The sequence below is a fragment of the Helicoverpa zea genome, chromosome 1, assembly GCF_022581195.2.
Source record: "Helicoverpa zea isolate HzStark_Cry1AcR chromosome 1, ilHelZeax1.1, whole genome shotgun sequence".
Taxonomy (NCBI): Eukaryota; Metazoa; Arthropoda; class Insecta; order Lepidoptera; family Noctuidae; genus Helicoverpa; species Helicoverpa zea.
Window position 1 is genome coordinate 7,849,606 of NC_061452.1, and position 21,973 is coordinate 7,871,578.

At 39.4% G+C, this 21,973-nt stretch overlaps 1 protein-coding gene across 5 annotated transcripts in view; it reads left to right on the plus strand.

Moving 5' to 3' along the window:
* The window catches only part of LOC124643240 (protein grainyhead), a 96,117-nt gene that overhangs the window by 64,034 nt on the left and 10,110 nt on the right, over positions 1–21,973 (plus strand). For 4 of the 5 annotated variants that reach the window (XM_047182329.1, XM_047182173.1, XM_047182250.1 and 1 more), the window contains 4 exons: positions 288–707; positions 2,624–2,781; positions 9,801–9,963; positions 19,857–19,968. In XM_047182329.1, coding sequence (XP_047038285.1) covers positions 288–707; positions 2,624–2,781; positions 9,801–9,963; positions 19,857–19,968 — 853 coding nt within the window. The remainder of the gene's footprint in view (positions 1–287; positions 708–2,623; positions 2,782–9,800; positions 9,964–19,856; positions 19,969–21,973) is intronic. The other variant, XM_047182402.1, reaches the window with a different exon arrangement.

Here is a 21,973-nt window from a genome sequence, read left to right on the forward strand (position 1 = left end):
CGTACGATGCGCCGAGCACCGCGCTCGCGACGCACTAGCCGCGCCCGCCCGCGCCCACTCCGGCCGGCCAGTGCTGCCCGCCCAGTGCATGCTGACCTCGGTCACTACCAAAGGACCATTACACTTTTTCGGGATTACACACATTGATAATCGTGAACGTGATACGATCCATCGACATAGTGTACGTGAAGCTGTGAACTGTGCTTTGACGCGGCATGTACGCGTCGACGTTGCGGAGCGGACAATTGTCGTGGGAGAGCGCGTGTAACCGGCGCGTGTGTCCGCAGGTGGCGCTGGGCGAGCCCGGCGAAGCGGCCTCGCCGTCCCCGGCGCCCTCGCGCGCCTCCTCGGCCGGCTCGCTGCTGCCGGACGCCGCCATGTACGCAGCCCAGATGTTCGCGCCGCCAGGCACCCCCAGTCCAACCCCCTACGCTGACCAGTACTCGCGTCAGCCAGCCACCTTCGCCGGCGAACCCTACTACAGAGAATACTTCGTTGGCGAGGGCTACCAGCAAAGGGCTGCACCGCCTTACGGTGATGCGGAGTCTGCATCCGCGTCTGCCTTTAGTGATCGATACGCAACCCCTCGCTATCACAGCAAGAGTGTAATTGCTGCAGCCGGGCTCACAGTGGACCTGCCCTCACCAGATAGCGGCATCGGAGCCGATGCAGTGACTCCCCGGGACCACGCGTCCGCAATCCAGCAGGTCGGTGTTCGACAAGGGCGCGGGCGGGCGGGCTTCTTACACACACACATACACAACAATAACACTCTACACTTACTTATCAATATATTTACAGATCGCTGCGATGTCACTATCGTATTGCTCATTTATGTATTCAGTCACACCAAGCTGAATCATGAGACATTTTGCGAATTTCACAGCTTATCTCAGACGCTTTACAACAACATTCCACTTATCATTTGAAGGAGACTTCTTCTCTTCTAAGTATCTCTAGGTACATTTATACATTTTCATGTAAATATCGAAACTTACCCGTAATGTTAGATTGTCAACTGACCCATTTCTGTGAAGTTGCACAATAGCTGAAGCCCACCCGCGCTCTACACTTTATCTTATATTTCTATTTGTAGTACTTTATATAAATTATAGCACGTATTCATTTCATTGAAGGCATTCTAAATCCCAACAGAAGGGATATATTGATGGGCTGGTCAAGTCATGATAATACTTATGAAAACTTAGCTTTCAGAGTTACTGATGTGCATGTCGTTGTTCCAATAGTTGATATTTGCAATAATTTGATATTTTGACATCATTTGATAGTCCATTAGAATAATTGAACTTACCGAACCGTTCAGCACCACCGTATTCAATATATACAAATATATGTCTATACTGGTCTATGTACCTGCATCATCCTATATTCGAGCGGAAATACCAAAATTACCCGTTTATTTTGTAAAGATTTGATCAAAGAATTTGAAATGAGAATCAATTTGGGTGTATCTTTGTCATAAAATCTTAATTATTTCAAGGAAGTTCTAGTCATACTCGCCACTCAAACAATTTTTTTTTCCAAATCGATTCAGTCAGATTTGAGCCGTTCACAGTTACTGGCTGCTTAAAGATTTAAAGTAATTTCAAAACTTATCGAATCAAGTATAGTTTGGATTAAAGAAGCACAGAAGATTTAACGTAATCCGGCCTAACTGAATTAATTTGAATACATATTTGTTGAACAATTCTAATAAGAATGCCAACAGTGAGTAATTTGCTAATAGATGATGTATAAGTATAATAGCTAAGTCCACTAATTGCAAGTGCATCGTTCAGACAATGGAGTTGACGCCACGCAAGACCTTCAAACCACACAATTGCAAACACCTCGCATTTGACTTGAAATTTATGAGTTTACATATTAAAATAACAAATTGACATGACCGGTAATCTGGTTGAGCTAAGTGGTCTTGAAGGACTTAACAGTTCCTAGGGCGTGGCGATCACGAACATTGTAACTACCTACTTGCCTCCCGACTGATCTAGATTGCACATTTATTATTTTGCCTTTTGTTAACTTCGTACAAAAGAACGACAATACTGACACTAAATAAATTAAACTTGACACCAGCTACTGAACATTGTTCCGAACTTGTTCATCGACTTCAAACACGAATGTTACATTCCTGTGGAGCTGAATACATTATCTTAGTAAATACTTAATTCCTTATTCGTTATCAGTATCCCGAGCTTAACATTTTCACGGCATAACTGTAATTAGTTTCAATGTTGTGAGCACAGGTAGTGACGGTGACGTAATTACAATGATATTTTAATGTGTAACCATTATCATAAATTAGACGCCAATTAGATTTAATTTATGGGAGATTGCGACATTAAATATCTCTAAGTTTTGTTTTTACTATAATCCAAAGATCGTACCTACCTACCAAATTTAAAAAGCAAATTATCTACAATAATGTGAGACAATATTGGATACGCGACAAAAAAATATGCTGTCAACTTATTTTTCTTTGAATTTAGGACTTTAGTGACAATCTAATAAGATACTATGCTAATAAGAATGTGTTAAATGTCATAAACATATTGGGTTTTATGTTACGCGATGAAGATTATAATGTGTATTATTATTTGTGCAGTCGTTCGACTACACGGTGATATGCCAGCAACCGGGAGTCGGCGATGACGGCCGAGGGACGCCGTCGGCGCACCACTCCCCGGCGCAGGCGCCGCGCACCAGGCCCTGGCATGACTTCGGCCGGCAGAACGATGCCGACAAGATACAAATCGCTAAACTGTAAGTACTCAGCTCAATTCAATCTCCTAGTCCGAGCCTCTGGGCCCCGAGTACTAGTGATGGTACTGATCTCAGAATATGCTCGCGCTATCGACGGCACGGGAATGTAAGACTAACTCACGTATAAAGCAATACAGCATTCATTCATACCTTAACACAGCAATGTCATTTTTTATGCACAGTATCGAAAACAGGCTGCCGCTTGATACGAGTTCCATGTATTAGCATTTTATTATTTTTACCTAAAACGAGTTGAGATTCTGCGTAAATTACTAATCATGTTAAATAATTCAACATTTAATATGTATACGATACTCGTATCTAATTCAGAGAACGGAGTTTTGTCAGTTCTCAGTCATAATTACGTTAAGACAATTAATTAATGAACATTCACAAAATCCCTTAATCACGCACCATTCATTGTTTTACTTCTTAAATCATTAAAATAGAATTTCTGGTTTGAGTAAAATATTCGCTTTTGGTGCGGTAAATCTCGACGTGAATTGTAGGACATTTGGAAAAACACAGAAACCAAAATAAAATCATGTTCGAATTAAATTATAACTGTCTTCGTCAATTTTATTGGCACTAAAATCTACAAATCGAACTAGATAAATAAACTTAACCCTTTTCCAGTGATTTGTAACAAATTGCCCCCGAGTATTTACGAAGGTAAAAAAGCCAAACAACTCGCGGCCGGTATAAACACGTAACTTAAACAGTCAATTCGTTTCGATCAAACCTTTTTTGTAATGTGTACGTAATTTGCTGGTGCGAGTGGTTCAAACGACAATATTGACCGAGCACTTTGCACCTCCCCGCATGACGGTTATAATGTGGTCCTTTCTAGGAAACGTAGGCATTTTGTGGTCACTTCGGACACACACAGTGAACGATACATTGTTACTGCTTCTAAAACTATATGAATAGTTTAGGATGTACGTATACCGTTGCAAATGAAATTGATACCATCTGGAACGCTAAAGTTTGGAACAAAGTTATGTCGAAATTGGTAAACAGTGAAAAAAACTCCGAAAATCCGTTAGAAAAGTTATCCTAACAAAAGACATAAACGACATACTTACCGATATAGCAAGCAATATGTGGAAACCAAGAAACGTTGTCAAAAACAAAGCAATTTAATGAAAAAGCAAAGTGTATTAAGTACACTTCATTTTTTTTATTTCTTATAAGTATTTTCTTTCACAAACTTGCCTATGTTGTGTTCTACTTTTTCTTGCTACCTTAAAAAAAACCTTGCGGTTTGCGGCTCTCAGGCCACCAACGCATATCTGTTTTGTGTAAAAATAATAAACCAACCATATATGATATAATTCAATAATACATTTTGTTTAATATTTACAGTTTACCTATTGCCATTTTTTTAGGTACAAGATAAGTCAATATTTAGAGTCATTTGCACCACTTTCGTTAAATACTACGGATGACTAGTTATGATAATTTAATGGAACGGATTTTGATTTAAATAAATATAAATTAGTTATTTAACCAGTATTGATATAATTAGCTGCTTGATTTCTATCTGAGAGGACCGCACGCGGTGCGTGCCGGAGCGAAAACGCATAGGGGACGCATGTGAATACTGTGAGAAACTCGCCTTTATTTACGTATTAATTAATTTAAGAATATTCCTAATCTGGTAACAAACTACTACAAAATGGCCTAAAAAAGCTGTTTTTCACTTATCAACTTGCGCAAATATTAGTGATAGGTATTATTTAAAAAAAAACTTCGTTAAAGCAAACGGTCAAAAACGAAAACATTCTCTAAAAAACAATTGTAATTTATATTTCTATATAAAACTTAGATAAATAAGTGGATATTCCTTTTGTAAAAACTAATAATACCCACAATATTTGACGATTTGAATATAGTTTCATTCGTTTTTATATCACTGAAACACATTCAGGAGCATTGAATGTTATTGTGAATGAGCGCCGACATCGCCTGTATTCGTCCGCACTGTTGTTAAGCTGTTACCGGAATAGTTCTCTAAAAGGTGCTAACTCATATTTCGTGATCTTTGAATACAACCAGTAAAAGCAGGTGTGAATTAGTAATTTCCTAACTGACAAGTTAATTTACTAGAAGGGTTCGTGTTTATTATTTTCCTAAAACATTCCGCGCCTGCGTGTAAACGTAATATTTTTAGATGTTTTCAATACCCACAACAGGTTCAATGCACTTGTATGAAAATAATGTTTTCGAAAAACATACTCGGGACATTTAGAAAATTAAATACTGATAAATACGTATAAACGCGCGTGATAATGAAACGCTGAAAAAGGTGATTTAGTTTCTTAATCTCTAAATAGTTGGCTTTTGGAATTAAATTATTTTGGATGTGTTACAAACTTATCAAAGGAAGTCAGTATCAGTAAATGTTATTCGCATAATTACGTACTCGAATAAATTCGCCATTTATACAGTGACTCAATGAGTAAAAGTTGATACATTTCATTAGGATTGCTTCAGTTATAAATATATTGCTTCGGTATGCCTCAGAAACATTGTCTCTGTCTAATTCACGAGTTGGTTCTTGTTTGAAATTATGATAAGTAGAAAAAACTCGCACTTATATCAATTGTTGAAACTAGACAGATACAAATAACAAAGCTCGGAATATTTTATATTGAACAAAAGCTGATATTTAGATTGAAACAACAGTACATCTTAGTCTAAAGTCTAAAAAGTCGTTACGCCAATAACCTAAATTTTGCTTGTTATTTAATAATGCAGAACATTTTAAAGACAGTAGACTATAGATAAAATTGCCAGAACTGCCGTCTACTGCCTAAATTATTTGAGTACTCGCGCTGTGATCGGTACTGTGCATGAATTATGTTCCACAGCTTATTTATGAGTGGAGCTGAAAGCTGCAGTTTGCTGTAGTTCGGTGCAACATTGCGCAACATTGCAGTAGTTAGCTCCTCGCCTACGACCGCCGACTTGTTTTCCCCAGCTGATACAATTTGCGCGGGATGATATACTACTGATGTAGAATGGTTTTCTTCCATTCCTAGATCCAAGATATGTTCCCACATAAAACAATGATCGTAGGAGTCAGCGGTTTTACCCAACTCCCAGGTGCTATTTTTTAAGTTGCATGTTCTTTGTCAACTGGTCTCGAGGCGGCGTCATTCGTCTCAATAAGTATTTTCTACCTCGACTGCTCGTTAATGCTCCTATTGAATACTAAATGTATATTTATTTACACGCTACCTAATTGGATAAGAGATGGAACGAATGTAAGTAAACTTAGCAATAACATTGCTTTTTATTCTTAATATTCTTGTACCGACTTAATTGAATGGTGACAATATAATTGTATTGTTTCTTTTTGTGATCAAGCTTATTTTTAGTATTTTCAACAATTTTTTTTTTGTTCAAATGAATACTTGATTTACTCTAAAACTTTTCAAAACATATGTTACAAATAGAACATACTAAATGGGCTTTTAAATTAGAAAATTCAACATTTGAAAACAAGCTTTTAAAAGCTTAATTATTTATAAGTAAACAGTACGATTTAAGTTAAAATGTTAACATCAAATGAAATCATTGGAAAGAAACATCGCGTCGTCGGCGGAAGCAGTCGTCGACATGATAAGTGCATTAGCATTATTATCTCGATAATTACTTGCTTGCATTTGGGCCAAATAGCGCGGTCGCTTCTACCGTCTTAAATAACGTTCGCTGTCGATACGGCGCGCCGCCCGGCCGACTGCCCGATTACCAGCCCTCGCCGGTGCCCGTAATTACAACGCCCTCACAAATGTTAGCTCTATTACTTACCGGTCAGTTAAGTACACCAATACCTCTCGATGTATCAAACCAACACTTTATTTACTTCTCGAATTCTCAACATTGGAATGAGCTTTTAAAAGGCATAGTAACTCAATCAAGTAATATGTGTGTATTTGATTATCACTTCAAAAGGCACCAGCGGACATACTTTTCCGTATCAGAGAATTAATTAATTAACAGATATATAATATCCTAACGACTTTTTGTTTTTAATTTATTTCTATAAATATGTATTTCCATATGTTTGATAACATTAATGCACATAAAGTTAAATCGTAATGAAATACACAGTTATTTTTTATATGGTCCTTAATATTACAAGTTCATTACTGGAGCTTTTAAACGTAGAGAGCAATATCGTAGCAATGCTTCAGGATTGCGCTGTACACGCGATCCTAACATCTGTCCGCTTTAAGCCAAATGAATGTATACTTTAAACGGCATTCCTCTGCCTCTGTTAAGTATTGAAACGACGTTTTCATTCCGTTTGCCCGATCACTTGGAGACTTGCAATCTACTTATCTGTTTTATTGTCTTGGGAACTGTATTCTACAGACAAACACTGTTTGCCTTTATTATAATTGTAATGATAAATGGCATTTAATGCGTTTGGCACAGTTGCACGCGCGTGTATGATGATGACATTCTTGCAAGCGTAGTTGGTAGGAAAGCTTCTATGAAACATTTGCAGATACGTATAGCAGCGAATAATGATAGTTAAGCTATGATGATAGGGTGGCGTGGCTGCGTGTGTCGGTCGTCAGCCGCAGCCGGCAATCAGCGCGCTGCCATTACGCAGGCTAAGCGTTCTCATTAAGCAGCCGCGTGCATGATGCACCACCAGCCCGCCACCGCGCGTAGCGTGTTACGTGCTATCTCCTGTAAACTATAAGTACACCGCCCCTACCATTAAAAGATAATATCTTTTAATTTAGAACAAACCTCCTTTCATTTACAAATACTGCTTCTAGGTTTTACAAGAACCTAGTAGTTTAGGTTATCACAACCAGCTAACAAATCTCTAAACATAAACAATACACCAGCATTAAAAAAAAAACTTTAAATTCTTTGCGGTTTTCAAACATTAAAGCAGTATGCGTTTTCCCATACAATGGTGTACAATTTACATAACAAATTGAGACTTAAGCGGAGTGAGTTAGTCGTGTGGATGAAGTACATTTACGTTCTATAATTTGCTCGAGATCTCTCAATGTGACGTTTCAGACATAAACAAACTTTTTATCTTTATTTATATGGGAAACAAAACCAGTACTAGCCGTGCAATAATTAAGAAAAATCCGTATAAGTACATAGACACTTGCATATTTATCCCTGGGTCTGACAAGGAAAAAGATAAAAAATGTTAATGGTCGCTAACGAGTCATTTTTACGAGTTTTTAATACCAACTGTTGTAAATTCGCTTGTTTTCACGTAGCCTGTGTAGCCTGGAATTTCACAATTTATACAAAAACAGACAAAGCTTTCCTAGTGCACGAACTAAATGTGCCTTCTGAATAATTAATTGAGGCGATTGAAAGTGTAAGTGCTGTAATATTGTAACAATGTTAAATTGTTTGCAAATGTAACAACGTTAAATTGTTTGCAATGTTAAATTGTTTAGAAGGAATACGTGTGAAATTTTCAATAGAGCTTTTCTTGTACTTTCCAAGTTAGTTCGAGAAAAAGTGCAAGAAATGATAGTAGTGTCCAATAAATGGTGTTTTTGTTTGGCGAGTATAAGGTTATATCTAGAGGGCTTGTATTTATGCGCATCTAATTTGGGCGGGAGCGCTCGGAGCGCTCGGAGGCTCTGCGGGACGCGAACCTCGCCGACTGTTATCGCGGAGTGCGTTTTTATTGCGAGCACTTTGTTGTCGCTGCGTTCCAAGACTTTTTGCGCACTCATCAATTTCCGCGCCTCGCCGATTGATTTATTCATGAAAGCCAAGGCTCTTGTCTCCACTCAGGAAGTGTCTTTTTTTGGCTGCTTCGCCACTGAAATTTGTAATGAAGCTCATTCGAAAACAATGTGTTATTTATAACTGAATATAAAGAATTCATGTACGTACGCCGAATGTTCGTATAAATCCGAATATCTATTGGTGTTCTCATTGTCTTTTACCCATTGCTTTCGTATTTATTGATCGGGAAGTATTGCAAAATTATAATCTCGCTCGTAGTACGAACAGTCCATCAAACGTAAGTAAACAAAGGATAAGGGTAGTTGAAATGACAATACAAAGCAACATTGCAAATGTAAATTGTGTTCGGAATCACTTAGAGAGCATCAGATAGGCGAGCGCCCGCGCCGCCGCGACCGATCCGTCAATGTCGGCCTGCGTTTGCATTACACGGCTTTTATCTTCACAAGCTCGGCTCAAATCGCAAACATCAGCGGGGCTGTTTACCAAATTGTTTTCAATAAGCTTGGGTAATGGTGTAACCGTAGAACTAAATCGACGCAAACTGCTTTATCCGCATTCCTCAGACAGATTTAAAGGATTAAACGTTTCATAACGATTTATTAGTTTTTATCATGTTACATAAGTTAAGTCGGTGCCACAATAGGCTGGTCAGATAATGAGTAGTTAGTTCGGCGGTGCAGCTAGCGCGCGAGTGCGGAGTGCGCGTGGGTCGCGGCGAGATGCGCGGCGCGACAAGGCGGGCGCGGGCGCCGGCCAGCGCGTGGCGTGCGCGGCAGCGTGCGAGGCGCTCGGTGTCGCTAACGAGCCGCGGCACGCGATCACCGCTAAATTAGCGGGGTTTTCCTTCCGTCGGCCCAGCACTCAGGAAATCGCGAGAAAACACAGTTTTTCATTGCGCACTACGAACTGGATCTCCGCGCCTTTATGTAACGACGCCGCTGACAAGCTGTACCGGCCGAGCAATTAAGATTTCCACTTTTTGCACACTTTTATTGCTTTACTTCATGGAAACTTTATTGTCGAGAACGTGTATCCGTAGATAAGTATCTCAAAGAAGAAATCGCACTTTTTCTAAATGTTACAGAAACCAGCTCTTATTGTGCATTTTATGTTCCAACAAACATTAACGACAAGTCGCCTACTGCGCTACTCCGTAATACGCAAGCTTTTTGTGTTTATCTTAAATCTCGAAGTCGCAGGTGTCGTACATGTCATAGCGACCGCCGCGCTCGATGCTGTATAACACTTGTTCTCGTTTGCGCCAGGTTTTCCCCGTACGGCTTCAAGTACCACCTGGAGACGGCGAGCAGCAGTTCGCAGCGCCGCGAGGATGACCGCATCACATACATCAACAAAGGCCAGTTCTACGGCATCACGCTAGAGTACATTCACGATCCTGATAAACCACTCAAGAACCAAACAGTCAAGGTGAGTCTTTTAATAAAATTCAACGAATGCTGGACATTCTCAGTTAAAAAAGTCAATGAAATTATCGACGTTAACGGTTAAGTGGCCGGATGTTTACTTGTATTGGACCTTAGAAAGCTGCGGCAGTGGTCAGTAAACGTACTCGCGGAGGGAATCGTAAAACACGCCGCGCCTCGACGTCGAAGCACCGCGCGCCGCCGCTCTACGAACATCTCAATTTATAACTGCATTAGGTTCACTACTGCTCAAATAAAATGAACTAAATTATTGCTCCCGAGGGGTAACCTTATCAATATATGTAGGCTCTAGTATCGTATTGATGAAATAATTTTTCTTTCAACACAGCATAATTAAGTTCAATAACTTTTTGTACAATGCAATAATGCGTAAGACACAGAATAATGATATTTCAGAACTTTAAAATATAGGCTTGTCTTTACCCTTTACTTGCGGTAAAATTTAAAGGCGAATAATATATTTTATGTAACTTAATTAACAAGAAAGGTACACGTAATAGTCTGTTATACGTTTCGAGGTAATTGCCACAAGGGCTACCGTAAGCAGTGTGCAAATAAGTGGTGGTAAGTGGCAAGTAGATAAGTGTGAGCGGCGCTCGCCCCGCGTCGGGAGCGACCGCAGGCGTCCCGGCTCAGTTTCATCCCGCCTCTGGTTCACCTTCAAGTATTCACTTTCATCATATTTCTTTCTCCGGCTACTTGAATTACCAAACATGCAAAAGGTGCTTTTATTTATTCTTATTGGTAGGTATTTATAAATTCAAAACTCGACCCACTCTACTGACTGTAAAATGTGATTAATCTGGTAACGAGTAGGTATCAGTTCTGTTTCTTTTCAATAAAAATTAACCTATAAATTGAAACGTTTTCAAATGCAAAGCTAACAATCAGCCTCATATTTTAATTTATACATATATGTGCGTAATATATACCTCTATAACAGTTGTATTTCAAGTACAAGTCAATATCTAAAACTACAAGTACATCATCATCCTCCGAGCGGACTGCCAAGGATGTTCAATGACAGCAGGGACCTACAGTTTAACGTGCCATCCGAAACACAGTCAATGGTGTTTAAGATTTACTTAGAAGTACATACAAACTTAGAAAAGTTGCATTGGTAAGAGGTTGGTCCTTTACCCACTAGGCCACCACGACTTGATCTTGACTAATACTACAATGACGTGACTAAATTAATCATTTACTCGTGAGAATCTCGCGGAGACAAAAGATTAACCGCAACAATTATACCGACGCGGTGTCGTGTCGGCGCGCCGTGGAAATCGGAAATCCCATCATTATTGTTTCCTGACACTTCCCTGAAAAACATGATGGATAGTACTTACCGAGAGAAGGTTGACACAATAAAATTGCACCATAATACACATTAACCATGTAATCTTGATAAACCAGAAATTCCACATTTGGTAATCTGGTTAATCTGGTTTAGATAATTGAAGTAGGTTTTTTGTATTGTTTTGATTTTAATGTTATTGTTTGTACTGGTTATAAAACGGGACGTTACTCATACTACAGTAAGAGACGTCATCACAGACTAGTAGGTATGCTCACGCAACTTCTTATTCGATGTTTGAATTTTCTTTTTTGACAGCGCCTAACATATTCAAACACGTTTTATCTGTATTCAATGGGCTTAGATCGGAATAATCAGAGATACAATGCGACATACGTTTGAAGTTATTATTAAGGCAGTAAGTGGGCCGCGAGTCCGGCCGCGGCCCGGCCGTATCGCATTCAATACGGACTCAGATAGGTGTACAGGGCTTATCTCGGCGCAATCGAGTCCGCATTGTATAGCCGCGCCCGATAATTAAGACGACGCTTTTGACATTCGCCATATAGGAATACAATGACCGCCCCGGGAGTCCGTGCCTCCGCTCGGATAATATCGCTCCCTTTAAACAATAACCATACTGCATTATGATAAAACAATTTCAATGCGGCAAACATCGTGTTTTCTTAACGAGAATTCTTTTAAGGTTTCAAAAAGAAAACAGAGACTGAAGAATCTCTCTCATGTTATATGCCTGTAGGTGAAATTATGGTCTGCACAGAGACGAATCAACTAAACAATTTAGAGAAACTCGTGAGAAATCTTCCTTTAACCTACAATATATTTCTATCATTTTGGGTTTCATGGTGTATTTAATACAAACAAATAATATTTAATGGCTACATTTAAATCCAAACGAGCACAAAATTGATAACCATGCCTACACTATATCTACGAAACAATTTTATCGCGTTATCAACCGTGTCTAAGTAACCGAATCCACACGCGATGCGAATTGAATAAGTTTTGCCAAAAAGCGGTTAAAAGATTGTAAGAAAATTTTAGTAAACAGAGATATTTGGGCTGTGGGTAGCGGGGTGTGCGTGGCGGGATTGTAATTACAGCCGGCACGCCCCTGTTTCGGCGGAGCTTTGCCTCAGTCCGATACCATCGAGCCGTGGCTTTCCACCGACGAACACACCACACTAAACCAATTCCAGATTCTGCACCTAATTAAACACCGCAGATACAAAGCACTCGATTGAATTAATTTCCTCTTAATATTGGAAGCGTTCACACGCCATGGTCGGACATTTACATAAGTATTTAATGACAAATATCATTTTAAAATGTTATCTTCAGACATTAAACGGGTTGAATAGATTGAAATGTCGTTCCGCAAAAATAGTTGGAGTACAAAAAACATTATGAAAAGAGCTCAATCAATCACAGCATATAGTGGCAATTAATCATCTCGCTAGTAACACGGAGACGTTGTTTGTTATTCTGCATCATTGCAAGGGTTGCGCTTGCGCATCGCCCTGTATCTTATATAGTAGTGTATTATGCTAAGGTGTATTTTAATAACATCCGTCGTCATTAATCACACTTGATCCTTGTATAAAAATAATACAGAAAAGCCGTTCTTAAGTCAACCGCCTTATAATATTAATTACAATAAAAGTTTTAATGATTAGCGTTATCATTTTTAAGTTATTTAATTAATTGTGTGCTTCATACATTAAAACATACAACGCAATAGAAATAAACCTAAAAAATGCAATTTACATGGCGGCATTAATAGATGCACCTACAATAATAAGCTTCCGTTCGATCTGTGTATCGTGAAGTACGACTAAGCCATGTGTTGCGTGTCCGCGTCTACTCATTCAAAGGATTTTTTTACTCGGCTTTTTATCGGCGCGCACTGACATCATTGTGTTCACTTTCGTAGCAACGGAAACTCGCGTAACGAGACACGTTGTTTATTTTCTTTTTATAATATTTTGCGACTTTAATGATTGCTCCCGTTTGCCTTTTTAAGGCAATCGTTAATGATGCCTTTTACACTGAACATATTACGCTTGATGAGGGATTATAACGGTTTTCATTCTGAGCGCGCAGTTCCTACCGGCGCTCACCTTTCGGCCGACTGCATCTATACAGACGAGTGAAGGGCTGTCATATGAGACTGACTGAATATTTCTCACAGGGAGCAATCGGCTGTAATGAAATTTTCGTACTCAAATTCGCGAGAAAGGCTTCACAATGTTGTACAAAAAATTGTATGCAAAAATTTGCATGTTCTCCGTTGTGAGTTGCAAGTTGCCAATCATGGTCGTAATCAATCACGTGTTGAGATGTCTCAATTTAGCTTGCACCCTCATCTCATGTTCGGCGCGGCGAGCTGCACCCCGCGCCTCTCTCAGCCCTGTCGAATCAGAAAAACGTTAATGATTATAAATTGCAGAATTATACAACAGAAAGCTTTCGGTAACGGCATTTCTTTAAATTGCTTGGGATAGACATTCTTTATCTTCATAAGTAATATTTACTACATTTTTTACCTTAAAATATTAAGTCAAGAGTTGGTAAAACGTAATATCAAGGAATTGAACAATTTATTAATTTACATCATTCCTGTGTAAGTTAAAAATGGTTTTCAATATACGTATATATTTAACGTGAGGTATATATCGATATGGTTATTTATCAGCAGAGCGGTCTCCTCTCAAGTTAATGTACTTTTTCTGCTGTTTCTTATTTTTTCAAGAATAATATATGGGATTTTAATGTACCTAATTGCTTTTTTCGCTTTTTTCGGTTCTCATACTAATAAAAATTTCGGTTATTCCATTTTAAGATAAAAAAACAGATAATTGCGTTGTCTGCAAATGAACTGTCCCGTTATCTGCAGAAATTCAATTAATACTCATACATAATGTGTGTAGGTATACAGAATTACATTTTAATTGCATTTATTTATAATACAGTGAACGAGTCATTATAAGTACAATGCTTTGAATTAAGCTTTGACAATTCTATGGATTTAATTAATTTGTATTATACAGAGTGCGGCTGCAGTGGGACTGTTACACCACAACACGTGTTATAAACGTGTTACGTTAATTATAATGAAGTGCACATACATATAATGATACGTATTTCGCATCTGAGCAAACAATAAAAAGCCACCGTGCACGTTCGTAGTTTGCCCACGGTTCGGCCGGTGCGCTCGCGCCGCTCGACCGAGCGTGAATTTTCCACGTTCGGTTTCAGGTTCGCATAACGCCACTCGATAACTATTACACTTTCGAAATATTACGTATTATTCGGTAATATGTTAATACGTAACTGCTGAAACTACATAACTCTTCGTAATTAGCCCTGTAACATTTTTTTGCAACACTTAATAGAGCACTTTCTTTGAAGTGTGGATGAATATGCATGTTTATAGGTAATTGTTTAAAAAAATATGAAGTTATAATATTTGCGGAGAATATATTGTTAGACAATATAATAGATCGTAAAAGTAAAATCAAATGTATCGTCATCACGAATTTCGAGTAACATCTCACATAGGTACTACTTGCTGAAATAAAATCTAATGTACAAATGGTGTACAAAGATTACTGCTTATATCTATCGAAGGGTATTTTAATTCAGTATAAATTTCACAAGCAGATAAGCAGTGGTGTGACAGTCTAGCCGTAAGTAGTGTTACGTAATCCGGGGTCCGTCATTGTTTCGGTATTGGTGCTGTGACGGCGCGGGCGTATTTAACGTCAATCCTTGATACCATCGCCGGTTGACAACCGCCCGTAATCAGCGACATTAGGGTGATATAAGATACGGTTACGTAACACTAAAGTGACTCAGAGCTTAACTAAAGATTGTCACCAATATGGTGTACATAAAAGATTTAAGACCAAAAATTACGCTAATACTTGAGTACCTACATCTTATTATTGAAGCAGTAAAGCCTTTTCTTTCTATGAATATCGTTCCACAATTAATCGGTTCCAAGGAAGGTAGCAGGTATTGGCATTAATTGCGTACGATCATTTCTGACAAGGATTGACTTACGATGATTAGTTCAATAGTTAGTACGAGTAGTTTCTGTTATTGAAAGCAGTGCCCTCAGCGGTAGGTACCGGCATAAGCCGCATCACGCCTTGTCTGTGGCCCTGCACATTACAATCTGACATTTCCTTTCGACATTTAAGCAGATTAGTGTTACAACGCGGCTTCGGATGTTAATCCGACGCTCGACGTGTCGCGGGAATTGCTCCGATTTAATCGAGATTTAGCGGTCAGCGCGCACTGCGCAACGCTACCATTAAAACAGTCAATACGTTCTGAAACCGTCTATTTGTAACTGCTACTTCTATTACGCTGCAACATTAACGATGTGCTTTAATTTTCAAAAGTATAATGACAGATGCATTCATTACAGAGGTATTGGTTTATGGATAAGCTGTTCTCACGCGATCATGATAATATCACGTTTACGTAGACATATTGCAGCTAATATAGTGTTACGTTCTTAATATTCAATTATAGAAGGTGGGTGTAAGTGCGGCGGATGCACGGGAACACTGGGCAATTTGTGCGGCGGCGGAAGCTGCACATCTCTAGCAATCTCCCGTAGCTCGCGGCGTGCGCAGACGCCGACCGCGGCCGCCCTGCCAATAGACGCACGCACGACATAATGCGCTCTTTAATATACCCCTCCAATACTTAAAGTATTTTCACTTCTTGGTATCACTTCATTTAAATATTCTTAAGCTTCTCTACAGTGTCTGTACATAAGTAATTGCGAAGCCTATCGCCTCATCTCAGATTTAGATTAGAAAGCAAGGCATAAGGTTCTACGGGAATATTTTGCTAGTTAGCGCCTACGAAGGCTCGTTTGAATAAAAGTCCGAGGAAACGAAATACATATACTGTTATCGCTTTGTTTACGGGACAAAAATGGTCATTGATATATTTCACCTGATGTGAAATAAATACCGACACGTAGGCAACTGCGCGGCAGTTACACCCACAGTTTCGCTCAGAATTTATGTCGAAACCGACATTCACTGCGGAGAACATTCACAGCAAATAACCTAGGCGTTAAAACAACTAGCACAGACAACTAGCGCACTTAACAAACAGACGTATCCGTATCAGATATAGCCTATCGAGACGGCAGGACATTACTTCTGCGCTATCGATAAAGCTCAACGGTGAGCGAAATAGTTTTGCCACGCAGTGAACATAAATAATTGTCATAAAATAGATAGGAGCTGATGGATGGGCGGCGCGCCCGGCCGCCGACTAACGAGGAAGCATCTGAGAGAGGAGCCTCCGAGCCCCGGGCTCCGCATGAGCTCGCACCCACTCGCGGTAACCGATGACGAGGTGACGAGTGCGTCTCTTAACGTTCCGCTAGTTATCGCTATGCACTACTTGAGCGTTTACGTGCACGAACGTAACTCAAGATTAAATCTGAAGTAATTGTTACGTTAACGATGCTATTAAGTCACGATTTATAGGTAACAATAAGACAGGTGTGTAGTCTCAGAGACTGGCTCTTGTGGACTTGCCGACAACAACATCAATGAGAAATAGGGATCGATGTAGGAATAAAGTGATACACGTTCGGGCGTTATGTTTAATTAAATCATTTATCTCCGATGCATGAGTCTCGTCGCCTGGCATAAGAGAATTATGGAGTTAACTGAAACTTTGATGTTTATTGATTAAAAGCATATCATTCTGCTAATATACTTTTATACTACTAATATCTACAAAGAAGAAATTTTTTTAATACAATTCAATAATAAAAAAAACAACCCACTTAGATAATTGTAAGGGAATTCCTCACTTAGTGGCTATTCACGATACGATTTATGCGCTCGATAACTGTCACGTGAACGGTTCATCTGGTTGTGGGCATGTGATATACATATGCAATCGGCTATTTATTCAAATAGAGTGACGAAATTAATGCAGAGTGCTTGTCAGAGCGTAATCGCATCGGCGGCGGCCGACACATGGGCACAACAGTCCCCGGCGTGTGTGACACAGCGAGAGAAAGCGTGCTTAATCAGATAACTCAGATTGTCAACCGAGCTCCTGAAATCGGGTCGAATGTCGATACACTCGATTAATTAATTGACGGCCCGAAAAGTTGGAAGTAACTGGTCCACGAGCCAAAACCGTACATGCTTTTGTGAAACTCATGATGCAGTGAATACAAATAAAACGGTAATACTACATCATTATCTTAACGCAATATTCAACAACTAATTTACGTTACGTGATTGTTTCGATATTTTCAATGAGCTCATGTTATGTTGGTACTTTTTGTACATACCTATCAAAATGAATGTTTCACAAATTCAATGGACTGTAATTATTACAGTCCATAGGTACACCTGAATAATTTCTTAGAAGTAAACATATTAACAATATCATTCAATAAAATCTTAGTTACAGTTATGAGTTGGACATTATATAAGTTTGTGTTACAAGAACACATAATTCTGTCATTTCGGATTAAAAATCCAATTAACGCGCGGAACAAGCGTTGCGCCCACGCACAGCGGCCCGCGCCGCCCGCTCAGCCGCGACAAATACTCACGGACATGACAGAGGCATCCGATCACGCGGATACATGTCTAAATATATACGAATCAAAACTTTGCACAACTTCAAATATTATCATTTATTATTATATTCAGTGGCGTCGGTAATCAACACAAAAATAAATAAGGAAAAATGCAAAGAATAAAGTTAACACACAATTTTCGAGATGTAACAGGTGAATCATAAAATAAATGAACTCTAGTAATCTTGAATCGAACAACATACAATTTTATAACATTCCAATCCCACGAAACTTGTCAAATGAAGTGAATTAACATACAAGCAGCGATTTGTTTAATCTGAATGCAATTGTTGCCAGCCTTATTGTTTTCGCAATAAGCTCCACAAACTTGTGCCTACATAATGTCAAATTAAAGTCTTTAATGAAATCAAAATAAAGCCTGTCTCTGATAAATTGTGCGGTAAGTCAAACAATTATGATTGCCAGTTATTACAATGTATCTTTGTCATGCAACAATAGCCAACATTGTTCAGTACCAATTGCAACAAGAAAATAGGCACTAAATTACGTAAACCGTTACCAGTTGGACTTTAAATTAGTTAGCAAGTGTTTATGAATCATTAGTTCCAATACAATAAACAAAAGTAGCCGGTTGAGTCGCCGCTTATCCACAACACATAAATTAACGGGAAGCATAAAGAATGACAAAAAAAAAATATATTGAACTTCATCCACACATTTAATTCTAGGCGATATACCATGTGAATACTATGGACGCTAGAAACCTATGAGTTATTTTTCTTAGTGTTACCCATTTTTTTGACATATGTATATTTGTGGCATGCGGAATTCTAATAAAGCAGTAGGTAAATGTTTATATTTATTTATTATAAACGATGAGACAGTAGGTAGAGGCGGTGTTAACCGTTACAATGTTATACATGGGCTATCTATTAGTATGCACGGTTCCGTTGGGTTTACGTCGCGCGCCCGATCTCCGGAGAAAGCCCATGGCCCGCTTATAGACTCGCTGAACTATTCGCCGACACAAATTACTCGTAAATTCATCGATTTACTGTAAAATTGTGTTTTTATTATCCCGGCCAACTCTGTAACCGCGGGTCCTGGTTATATTTAATTGCAAAGCAAACGTAATTGCCGTGTGCTGACGCCGAATACTTCATCTTATTTAGCTTATCTCTTTCCATGCATATTCATGATTTGATAATCACGTCTAAGTCACAGTTAAGTTGTAAATAGGTATTTGAGCCAGGGACGGTTATAGAGTCACTTTTCTCAGTGCAGTCAGGGAAGAAGGGTGCGTTAATGTATCTACATAAGTATACCTATGTCGTGTCCATTTTGACCAAAACGCAAGTTGATTTTTGAAGATATTTATCTTGGCAATAGGAAGGAAGGAGCAGACGCGGTTGGGCATGATGTCGCGGCGATCCATCAATCCGAGGCGACGATCGGAGGTGCTTTCTCGTCGTTAGCCCTATAAGGCACGGTCGGTACCACGCCTCGCGCAAGCCACTTCTTTTTCACTTCATTTTCTAACGCGTCGATAGAAATCGTCTTAACAGCATATTTTACTTTTTCATCTGAACGGAAATGGTCCAAAGGTTTCACGTTACTTTTTAAGAGCATTTAAATGTGTAAGAAATTAAGATGCCCACCGTAACGACGTAATCGCACTCGTTTAACGTAATAGCTGAGAAATGCACGCGGTAATCGAGTTTTGCTTATTCGCGAAATGCTCAGGGCGCTTCGTCTGTGCTTTCGCCATTAAAAGTTAGCAATAAATAAAGTAGAGGCATAGCTGTCCGATGTCAGGTGTTTCTAATGGCCACCCTGCGTGTTAATTTATATGCTGTCTTATTTGCAGAGAAGATTAGCTATTTAAACAGCACCCAATAGATTCATTGCAGTTATAAGTTTAAAACTAATTTGTACTTAATAGTGTGTCTTTAATTTGTTTCAGAGCGTAGTCATGTTGATGTTCCGAGAAGAAAAATCTCCGGAGGATGAAATCAAAGCGTGGCAGTTCTGGCACGGCAGACAGCACTCGGTCAAGCAGAGGATATTAGATGCCGGTGAGTGTTGTTTTATTGCTAACACTTTAAAACATATATTTATCATTAATCAACGCGTTTAATCTTGCGTGAGTAACGATAAGTGAGTATTTATGTAATTATCAAACTAAGATAATTTGAAGAACAATGACTGTAGAGTTTTTGCTAAGTATACGCTGTGTAGTAGCGCATACAAGGGTTTAAGACACGATACCTGTGCAAAAACAGAGTCGTGCTCGAGGCGACACAGAAACATGGCGGAGAGGTTGCGTGCGGTGGCGGGCGGTGGCGGTCGCTCGGCACGCAGGACCTAATTACCGTGCTGCGGGCAGATACGCGGAGACGCACCCGCGCACCCCGCCGCACCACCATTATATCTCGTTAGGACATTTGCATAAATAACGCGCACGACGGCCGCGGCCCACACCGACCGGTGAACCTATCAATCGCTGCGACTAAAAATAAACACCTCTGGCGCCGCACCACCGCACCGCCTAGCTGCGCATCGCCTGTGTCCGACGCTCACAGTTTTATATTACGCTACCTGTAATGACACATTCCAACATTAACCAGATTATAGATATAAAACTAGATGTGAAGTTTCCCCGGCGCAGGCAAATGAAACTATGCAATAAAGATATCTGACACGATGAGCTCTATGAGGCCGAGTAACAGGAAATCGTTAAAATTCGTGAGAAATCTCTTGGCCAGCGACGCGCTGGACACACCTGCTTGCTTCGTCGCAGTACCTTTTGATAGAAAAAGTGCAGGTTTCTGACCTTGGCTACCTAAGAGTACGCGTGTCGAATGTCTACAAAAAGGATAGAGCATAATAAGCAATCCTACAATATAGTCGCGCGCGGACATAATTACAGCGATGATATCGGAGAGCGCGCTCATTAGCATGTTAATTGCGCGATGGGCCTCGGCCAGCACCAGCGCCAACGCTTTGCCTTAGGAAATTATTGTTTTTGATAATTTTATAAAATTGCGATTTTCCTATCATCGCAATATCAATAAACTATAAAAGCGTGGCTCTGATATCGCTTCGTATTTGTAATGGAAATCAATTATGGTATTTTTTTTACAACCTCAAACGCTATAAATGTATATAATACCTATATCTGCGATTTAATAAATATATGCGTTAACCGATTAGTTAGGGAGTTACGTCATCAACGGAACGCTTACTTATTAATCGCTTGGCTCGAAGTAAACAGCGCTGATATATGACACTTTACACATTCTAACATTACTTAAGTGAGGCCTGTAGCATTTGTAATGAGTGACGCCGCGGCCACAAGCACTGCCTATAAATTAAATCTCAAGGAAAATAAAAACATGGAAGCCATTAATTCGCGCGGTCGAGCCAAGTTTAATGTCAAGGTTTTTTAGCTTATCTCGATGTTAGTTAAGTTTTATTTTTTCATTTGTTGTCGTTATTACATAGAATGAATTAATGTCTAAACACAAAGGAATTTTGTATTTTATTTCTCAAAAGACTAAGTTAATGTATTTGTTTTTAGTTTTATTATATCCGTAAAGCGTTGCGGCTCCGATTTCATTTTCTCATTTGTTTACTTTGTTTAACACACAAACTACAATTTTAGTTGATAGACGTCTTGTCGGATTAAGATTCAAACCTAGTAGGAAGGTTGCTTTTGTATGGTCAAGCCCCTCTTCTCCACTGGGCACTATGGGCAAGTGCCCAGGGCCCCGCGATCGAATGGGGCCCCCTAGTTCCTGCCAGATTAGATAGAGAGTCCTTAAAATATCAATAAAAAATCACTTTACAGTGAATATTTCTAAGCTATTTAGGCGCTATTTGTAAGCGGAGGTGGAGGACTTTTGCGTCCCAAATGTCAAAAAATGTTGAGCTCGCTACGCTCGCAGCTGCTTCACTTTCTGGTCGCTTTTTTTAAACTTGTTTGAGTACTTTTGTGTTCCAAAACTCAAAATTTCGCGCTCGCTGCGCTCGCGCCTTCTTCACTTTACAGTGCTTTTTTCAAATTTGTTTGGGTACCTA